Here is a 9,483-nt window from a genome sequence, read left to right as displayed (position 1 = left end):
GGAAGGGAAGAAAACGGGCGATGTATTAAGGAAATGTCAAAAATGCCGTTCAAATATTACGAACACGTCCTCCATTATGGCTCGTAAAAAGCTGGATAGAGATGAGGATGGGGAGTGATGTCTATCCAGCTTTTTATGAGCCAAAATGGTGGACGTGTTCGTAATATTTGAACAGCATTTTTGACATTTCCCTAATACATCGCACGTTTTCTTTCCACGCGTTCACGGCAAAACTAAAGGAATGTGCGGAAAGAAAGTGTGCGATGTATTAGGGAAATGTCAAAAATGCTGTTCAAATATTACGAGCACGTCCGCCATTATGGCTCGTAAAAAGCTGGATTAAATCAAACATACTGCATTTTGCACTGTTAATCTGGCACTGGAATGGCTTTTAGATTAATCTATTTATAAGTCGGCTTTTTCGGCTTCGTCTTTCCTAAAAAAATTGAAACAAAAATCCTGAATTATCCTGCTTTTTATTTCCTTTGCATCCTGAGTTCTGAGAAAAAATGTTGGCATCTCTGATTATGGCTCGTAAAACACTGGGAGCTGGGACCTGAGAGTCAGTTCTTCGAATTTGCTCAGTTTTCGAGCAGTTATGTATTGGGTTTTTAAACCACTTTCGACGATTCTGTTTGCAATTTGTATTATTGTTTTGTTATTTTTAATATTACTGATACGCTAATATCTAATTAAAATCTCGTGCAAGTGCAGGTACATTGTTTTTATTTCAAAAAGCTTACAGGACTTCAATGGATTCAGAGTGCTTAACGTGTGGCGCAAAAATTCCAAACGGGTCCTCGATACAGGCAGATCGAATAGAAGTACGAGATGCCCTCCAGCAACATTTTTGGTTTAAGGTAAATAAGTGCCACCGTTAATTTTTAGAAATTGTAAACAAAAATGTCTATTTTAGATTGAAGATTGCCAAAATCAAATCTTGTGTGATAATTGCTGGAGAAAGATACACGACTTTCATCAGTTCTTTTGTGAGGTAAAAGCCCGTTGGAACAAAAATCCGGAATTACTGGAATTGAAAATGGAACAATGTTTTGGTGTAGAACCGGCTTCCGAAGACAGTCCCGAGGAAATTGTGTTTGCATGTGAATTGATCAAAGGCGAACATGACGATGAAAAGCCCGGTGAAACTGATGGTGATCAGAAACGGTGTGTCACACCTACTGAGCAAGAGACCATTTATGATAAGGTAACTAAAGTTATACTAAGCCATTTGCAGCCCACAGCAATATCCCTCTTTTCACATCATTAGGAGGATAGTTCAACAGAAGAGTCTTCTATTCCCATCCAAGAGAGACTTTCAAAGAACTTCAAAAAACGTAGAGAGGCTGCGGATGAATTTCATTCGCAAAGGAAGAAAAAGCGTATCGCAACTGTAGTAATAGAAAAGAAGTCTACTCCTAATTCGGAACGCAAATTTCCGTGTAATATTTGTAATCTAACGAAAAACTTCAAACGCGACGAAGATCTTCAAGTTCATAAGACCCTCTACCATGCCAACGAGGCGGAAAAAGTCCACAAATGCAACCAATGCGAAAAATCATTTACAACCGAATGGCAGCTTTCCGGTCACCTAAGTTGGCACAAGAATGTGAAAAATTTAGGTATTTTCTGCGAACAATGCAATAAGTAGTATGTTTTAGTACTATTTTCATCAGCGCTTAAAATCTTAAATATTATTTGGTTATATTTCAGCTTTAGCACCGTGCGTATAAAAAATGCCCATATACGGGCACACCACGCGGCGCCCTCAACTAAGTCATCCATCGATTTCAATGATAATCAAGACAAGCCCACTGAAGAGACATCGTTGTCAACCGGCTCAAGGAAGAAACCTGCCGAAAGAGTCGCTGAGGAAGACAATCTTATTCGCCGCTTTTGTACGTTGCTTTGCGAGCTATGTGATAACATTAGTGATACCTTCTCTCAGCTGTGGAAGCACTATAAAAACGCGCATGGTCAGCGAGCATATGCAGTATGCTGCGGACGGAAATTTGGCCGTAAACAAATGCTGTACGATCACTGTCTGCTGCACATCGACCCGAAAAGGTTTCGATGTGAAGTAAGTGCGTGATTTTTATTTTGAAATTATTACCAATTGTACTAGACAATTTTTCAAGGAATGTGACAAAACCTTCAATAATCACGAGGCACTAGAAAAGCATAACCAATGGGTGCACACGCCCGACTCGGAAAAACCTTTCAAATGCGAAATCTGCGATGTTGCTTATTTCAAAAAATTCCTCCTGCGAAATCACATGAAGTATCACATCGCAATGGAACAGAAGACGTTTCAGTGTCTAGAATGCGACAAATCGTAAGTGCTTCTGTCTGCCCAATTGGAAATGTTTTAAAATTTACTCATTCCACAGGTTCGGCACCGACCTCTTACTGCGAAGTCATCAGCAAAACATTCACGGTGCCTCCAGCAGCTGGGTCTGCGAGATATGCGCCAAAGGATTTGTCTATCAGTCGTTACTGGAAAAGCATCGCCTATCGCATTCAGCCGAGGGAGTGGCCAGTTTGAAGGTTCAATGCGAGCACTGCAGCAAATGGTTGACAACGAAAGCAGGTCTGTACAACCACCTGAAACGATGCCAAGCGAGTGGGACGGCGACTTGTGACGTTTGCGGAAAGAAACTGGCCAACCAGCCTGCCCTGGTGAGACACAAGCGCGATATGCACGCGAAACGACCGGCACTGTTCTGCAATTTTTGCGGGAAACAGTTCCGGCAAGTGCTTCGCTTGAAGGAACACGAGGCTACGCATCGGGGAGAAATTCTGTACAATTGCCCCTATTGTCCGATGGCGTGTAACTCAAGTGCCGTAATGCACGCGCACAAAAAAACCGTTCACGCCGAACTTTGGGCTGCTCGGATGCGGAAAAAATTCTTTGAGCGGTAAATGTAGTTTTTAATAAAACAATTTTTCTTTTTTTAAGCATATTTTTCTCTATCAAAATTGGTCATAAAAAAATGTAGATTACCATTCTACTTTCGTCGGGACTTTTCAAACATTACAGATGTGCGGTCGGCTGGGTGATGCGTTTCCACGTTATTTTATACCGCATTTTCCGCTAAACGGGACTCCGCAGTTTGAAAGTGAGACTGCACAGAACTGTGACCAAATTGCGACATACTGAAGTCACTGTCATAAGAAAGATACAGAGCAACAACAGCATTTGGTATTAGGGTAAATAATCCAGATTTGGCTGGCAGGCACAATATCAATTTAAATAATCTCTGACTCTGAACCATTAGTTGTTTTGTAATAGTTCGGAGTCTATCGCCGCAATGTAAACTAGGAAGCTCACATTCTACAACACCTTTCTATCCCGATGTTCGAGCACATCATTGAAGCAGTAACGTAGCTCACAATGACGACGTCTCGAAAAGCAAAAAGATCGTACAAGGTTTTTTTCCTCAACCACGATGAATCTCCTTTCATTTACTACCTTTTCAACTATCATCTAGGGTCCAGGCGGCGAACTGATTAAAAGAGAGTCCTGTCTCAAGGACTTGGGAGTTCTCCTTGACTCACCCCAAGGAGCAAAACGGCAGCACTTAAAAGAGCAGGTGTGGAATAAGAGTTGTGTGGTAGCATCCGGTGCTGAATAAGCAAATTTGCTGGAGTACGTGTTGTTTAAATGCTATAGCAGCTCAAGGCGGAATGACGCATATTTGTTATATTATATCTGTTATATTAATGTCTTCCGTAAATTTTGTTGTATTATGTGAAAAGATGTGGGGTTTTTACGCGTTGTATGTGAGCCTGTTGCCAGCTTCATATACAAAGGCTTTTCCCCATCGTTCTCTCATCAAGACAGCAATGTCAGATGATGTCGAAGAAATAAAGAGATAAGGTGAATTTAGATAGCTTACCTTACTATGGCCACACTATTGGGACCCGTGATGGGGCTGCCATCTTAGCTTTTTTAGCTTAGTCCGTTCCGAATCAGACGCTGTCGTAAGCCGCTCCTAACCTGGAGTACAACCGCTTACTTGTTTGAGGAATCAAGTGTTCAAGGCGGACCAGGCTATTCCTCGTTACCACACCGAGCGTACGCAAAAGTCTATCAGTTTACAAACTTAGTTTCCATCAGGATTGGTTATCCGATCTTCTCCAAATTTGCTCGCATCCCTGCTACTACCACGTGAAGGTAGGCATAAAGCATTGCACGCAGATGTCAGTGCGTTTTTTTTCGTCCCAGGTATGAGTGTTGTGAGGTTTGTTTTGCTTACTTATTCGCAAGACCCAGAAGTAAAAAAACTGCAAAAATGACAAAAATATATGTTCTGCAGAACTGATATCATTTTTCTGCTTCGGAAAAGTCAGTATTTCCGGTTTCCGCAAACAAGTGGTACGAATTACAAGTAATAAACCCACTACAGTAATAAAATTTGGTTACAAAGGGAATCAAAACAAAACACACAAAAACGTCAAACCAGAGTTGAGGTTAGGCACTAAGCAAAGGTTTATAAAGCCAAGTGTCCACTATAGAGTTTTTCAGGTAGAGCTAGAGAATAATCTCACGTAGAGTTAGGTAGAGTAGTGTATACACCCTGTAGAGCTCACTGGTAGAGCTCTACAGCAACTCTATGGGAGAGTTCTCTACTACAAAAAACTCTAAAGTGTATACACGTTCGTTTTGTATTTGGTAGAGCTCTACATATACTCTACGCTTTATCTAACCTACTAGATAGAGCTGTTGAGAACTCGGTAGAGAACGATTTCCTTTTTGAAACTATTTCGCAATATGACGCCATATTTTGCTGATGCAACCGACGCAAACAAATCGCGCATGCATATACGCGTATATGAAGTGTGTATATAAGATGAATGTCAAAAATTTTTTTATTTTTCATAGAAATGGAAATTTAATAAACCTTTGCACGGTGCTTAACCTCAACTCTGGTTTGACGTTTTTGTGTGTTTTGTTTTGATTCCCTTTGTAACCTAATTTTATTGCTAGTGGGTTTATTACTTGTAATTCGTACCACTTGTTTGCGGAAACCGGAAATGCCCGACTTTTCCGAAGCAGAAAAATGATATCAGTTCTGCACAACATATATTTTTGTTATTTTTGCAGTTTGTTGCTTCTGGGTCTTGCGAATAAGTAATCAAAATAAACCCCACAACACTGTCAAACCTGGGACGAAAAAAACGCACTGACATCTGCGTGCAATGCTTTATTGAAAATTATATTCTATGAAATAAGAAGAAAACGGCCTTTCAGTATCCGGAAAAGAAATTTTTCATTCAGAAAGGCTTTTCTTTTGATGTAATTGATTGGGGTGGTTCTAATTTTTGCAATAATTGTAAAACTAATTTTTAATAATTAACTAATTTATTTTAAATTCGTTTTCCATTAGTTTTGTTATGCCTTGTAGGGTGGTTCTCATTTTTACAAAAACCGTGATACACTGAAGTCTATTTTACGCGGGTTTTTAGCGCGACTACCCAACCGGCCCAACTACAAAATGTAAACAAACCGAGTGAGAGTTATTTTCTGCTGGACTAGCAAAGCGGAAAGAACCCTCACTCGGTTTGTTTACATTTTGCAGTTAAGCCTTTTTAAAAAGCTGGTACCGAGATTTTCTGTTTCAAATGTGCCGATTTGATATCGCGTTGAGCAATCCAGTCGAGCAGGCGAGTCCAGTAGTCGAATCAAGCAGTCGAGTCAAGCAAATGAGTTGGGCAAATGAGCCGCGCAGTCAAGTCGACCAGTTGAATCAAGCTGTTCAATCAAGTAGTCCGGTCGAGCAGTTAAATCAAGTAGTCTAGTCGAGCATTTTAATTGAGCAGTCGGGTCGAGCAGTTGAGTCGAGTAGCCGATTCGAATAGTAGAATCGAGCAGTTGAATCGAGGTTCAGTCGAACAATCGAGTCGAGTAGTCCAGTAGAGCAGTTGAGTCGAGTAGTTGAATCGAGCAGTTGAATCAAGCTGTCCAATCGAGCAGTCGAACCGAACAGTCCAACCAAGCAGTTTAATCGACCAGTTCAGTCCAGCAGTTGAATCAATCTGTCCAGTCGTGCAGTTAAGTCGAACATCGAGCAGTTGATTCGAGTAGTCCTGTCGAGAAGTTTAATCGAGTAGCCTAGTTGAGAAGTTAAATCGAGCAGTATTATTGGACAGTCCAGTCAAGCAGTTCAATCGCCAGTTCAGCCGAGCAATCCAGTCGAGCAGTCGAATTCAACAGTCCAGTTGAACAGTTCAGTTGAGCAGTCTTGTCGAGCAATCAAATCGAGCAGTCTAGTCGACCAATCCAGCAATCGAGCAGTCCAGCAGTCGACCAGTAAGCAGGTGACTGAGAATAGAGCCCATGCTACGAAAGCATGACGTCCCGTCATGTTTTGCGATCATTATTACCAAAAGATGACCTATCGTAATGCCAAATTACTTGAATTACCTGGATAATAAAAAGCTACCTCATAATTTCATTTAAAAATAAAATATTCACCTGAATTTACATTTGGCCTGTGATAGCACATTCATTTCATTCATTTCTGACATTTATCTTACGCACACTTTGCTGTATATGCGTAGGTACACAATTTGTTCGCAGCAGTTGCATCAGAAAAATATGGCGTCATGTTGCGAAATCGGTTCAAAAGCGAAATTGTTCTCTACAGCTCTATCTAGCAGGTTAGATAGAGCGTAGAGCTCTACCAAACGCTGTGTTGACATAGTGTTTGGTTGAGCTCTACGCTCTACAGTTTCCCCAGTGGACACAAGCCGTAGAGTGCGTAGTAGAGCTCTACGTAAAATTTCTCTACGGCTTCTCTAGGTAGAGCGGTAAAGTGGTAGAGATGCCTTATAGTGTACACACAGCTGGTAGAGTCTCTACGCTCTACGCTTTTTACTCTACCAAAATAACTCTATAGTGGACACTTGGCTTAAGAGTTGCAGGCGTTGCAGGATAAGAGGCTATGAATCACTGCAAGGTCTATTGTGGGTCTACCGGGCAGCAAGGCACTACGACAGTACACATTGTCCGGCCGTTTTTAGTTAGTATACGCGACTACGAAGTTGCTGAAATATGTTTGGTTTTTGTATGAGGAAATAGAGAAGAAACATTTTTTCTAAATATGTATGTATTCCCAGAGAAAACCCACTGTTTTGCAGATGGTTAGCTTCGAACTTGAGGTCTCCCAGTTAGCTGCGAAGTACGATGGTGGTCTATAATAAACCAGTCGTATGTTCAAATCCCGGCTGGGTGATGCTGCTAGGGTCGGTAGGATCGTTACACTAGGCCCGTTATTCTCTAAAAGTTACATCTGCAAAGTTTACCGAAAAGGAAGAGTCGAAAGTTTTGAGCTGAACGCTTTGCTTAGATGTTTATCTTCGTAAATCATTCGAGGCACCTTCCCAACACAAGCTGTACTACGGATAAATTCTCAGAAACATCAAAACCAGCGAATACAAAATTTAACGATCATCCTTTATTGCGCGCAAAGCTGTGCCTCCTTCTTGGCAGCCCACTGTTCCGCGTGTGCCGTCTTCTTGTGATTATGCATGGTGGAACTGGAATTGCTCGTTTTCGGACAGTACGGGCAGCTGTACAGCACGACGCCCCGATGATTGGCTTCGTGCTCTTTGAGACGTCGAATTTCTTTGAACGTTTTCTCACAATAGTGGCACGCCATTAGAGGGCGCTCGCGCATGTGCATCACTCGCTTGTGCTGCATCAAGCCAGGCTCGTGGGAAAATGATTTTCCACACACATCACACGTAACCGGCCCACTGGCCAGACAGCGTTTGATATGACTCTGATAAGTATCTTTGTTCTTGAGCCACTTACTGCAATGGGTGCATTGACGCATTAAGCTGGCTGCACCCTCAGCCGTGTGCGACAGGCGGTGCTTTTCCAGCAGTGCTTTATGCACGAATCCTTTGGCGCATACATCACATACCCAGTTGCTCGATGCTCCATGGTGCTTCTGCTGATGCGCTCGAAGTAGCAGCGAGTTACTAAAACTAAAAGAAATCGTCATGAACAAGTTTACAACAGAAACACTAAAACCTACGATTTGTTACATTCGTCACAATGGAAAATCTTCTGCTCTTTTGCCACATGCCGTTTCATGTGGTAGCTAAGCTGGTAGTTTTTACAGAACGCAGCCTCGCAGATGTTACACTTGAAGGGCTTCTCCGAGTCTGGCGTGTGCACCCACTGGTTGTGCTGCTCCAAGCCTTCACTTTGGGCGAATGATTTGTTGCACGGCTCACAGCGAAACATGTCCGGATTAATGTGCAACTGGCAGTGGTCATAGAGGCGGGGCTTTTTCGTGAACTTCAGTCCACAGCATTCCGCGTAGCCACGCGTGTTGTGTTCGCTTTGGTAATGTTTCAGCAGCTGATAGAGATTCTCCCCTGTGTACTCACACTGCTGGCAAGCCAGATTGCAAAACTGTCGTATCAGCTCATCCTCACTGGCTTTCGTCTCCGACGATTTTGCTTTCTTTGGACTTGGCTCTTCTGCTGTTAGTTCCGTGATAGTAAACTGACTGTCTGCAACGCTTATCGGTTCTAACGAAGCATTCGCTATGTTTGCTATCGAGTAATCGGAATGATGCTTTCTCATGTGAGCATTTCGTGTGTGCATTGATGCAAACCTGAAGGCAAAAATTAGTTGAAAATGCGAATAAAATCAATTCTTTCAAACCACTTACTGCCTGTGACAAACATCACAATAAATGTTCAAGCTCAATACCTCCTGATGCCAGGTTTTGTGACTGGAAAGCTGCCACTCGGTAGCGAACGACTTTTCGCATTGATCGCAGTTCAAAGTCGTCGTCTCCTGCTGCGAATGGTGCATAAGATTATGTATCTGCAGATCACCGTCGCTGTTGAATGCCTTCGAATTTACGCACAGTTCGCACCGAAATCGGCCATGGGTCCATCTTTTTTCCACCTCACAAAATAACTCGTGAAAGTCGACAATCTTTTTCCAACAAACGGAGCAAACAACTTCATTCCAAAAATCGGTGTCCTGTGCGCAAAACATTACATTAATGCATGGATTGTAAAAATAGTTTTAAAATTCTCTTACCTGGAAAGAAAAGTGTTTCAACAGCACAACTTCTACGTTCTCTCCATTACTGTTATCCGTTACGCGAAGAAAATTTTCCGATGCTCTACTACAGAGCAAACATTTTGGATGTTTTGTGGACATTTTAACAATTTTTGTTAACCAATAAAATCTTGAACCGAATTAGATTAAAATAAAGATAAATTAATAAACGTAATGAGCAGTAGTTTTTGTTTCAAACCAAAACAAACATCCCAAACACCCCACAGCCCACACAAGCGAATCAGATTGTGTAACACGAATATTGAGCACAGCACATCAGCAGCACCGTTCTGCATCATCACCCTGTGCCGCGTGCGCCATGTTGAATCTAGCTGCCCTATCCGACGCCGACCGCACACACAGCACAGGCAGCACGGACAGCAGCGCTCATT

The 9,483-nt window shown here is 42.1% G+C and overlaps 2 protein-coding genes across 2 annotated transcripts; one reads left to right on the top strand and one right to left on the bottom strand.

Moving 5' to 3' along the window:
* Nucleotides 1-752: 752 nt before the first annotated feature.
* Nucleotides 753-2,922, top strand: LOC128746281 (zinc finger protein 62 homolog). Its single transcript, XM_053843329.1, has 6 exons — nt 753-860; nt 917-1,207; nt 1,271-1,650; nt 1,714-2,080; nt 2,139-2,335; nt 2,391-2,922. The coding sequence occupies exons 1-6, from the start codon at nt 753-755 to the stop codon at nt 2,920-2,922; spliced, it is 1,875 nt and encodes a 624-aa protein (XP_053699304.1).
* A 4,538-nt stretch (nt 2,923-7,460) lies between these two features.
* On the bottom strand, nt 7,461-9,306 carry LOC128745170 (zinc finger protein 271-like). Its single transcript, XM_053842182.1, has 4 exons — nt 9,071-9,306; nt 8,691-9,010; nt 8,046-8,633; nt 7,461-7,995 (listed from the first exon to the last, which is right to left on the bottom strand). The coding sequence occupies exons 1-4, from the start codon at nt 9,191-9,193 to the stop codon at nt 7,461-7,463; spliced, it is 1,566 nt and encodes a 521-aa protein (XP_053698157.1). The 5' UTR covers nt 9,194-9,306.
* Between the last annotated feature and the right edge of the window lie 177 nt (nt 9,307-9,483).

Source organism: Sabethes cyaneus, chromosome 1 (assembly GCF_943734655.1).
Source record: "Sabethes cyaneus chromosome 1, idSabCyanKW18_F2, whole genome shotgun sequence".
NCBI lineage: Eukaryota > Metazoa > Arthropoda > Insecta > Diptera > Culicidae > Sabethes > Sabethes cyaneus.
The sequence above is the reverse complement of the archived record's forward strand: the minus strand, read 5'-3'. Positions and strand labels throughout refer to the sequence as shown.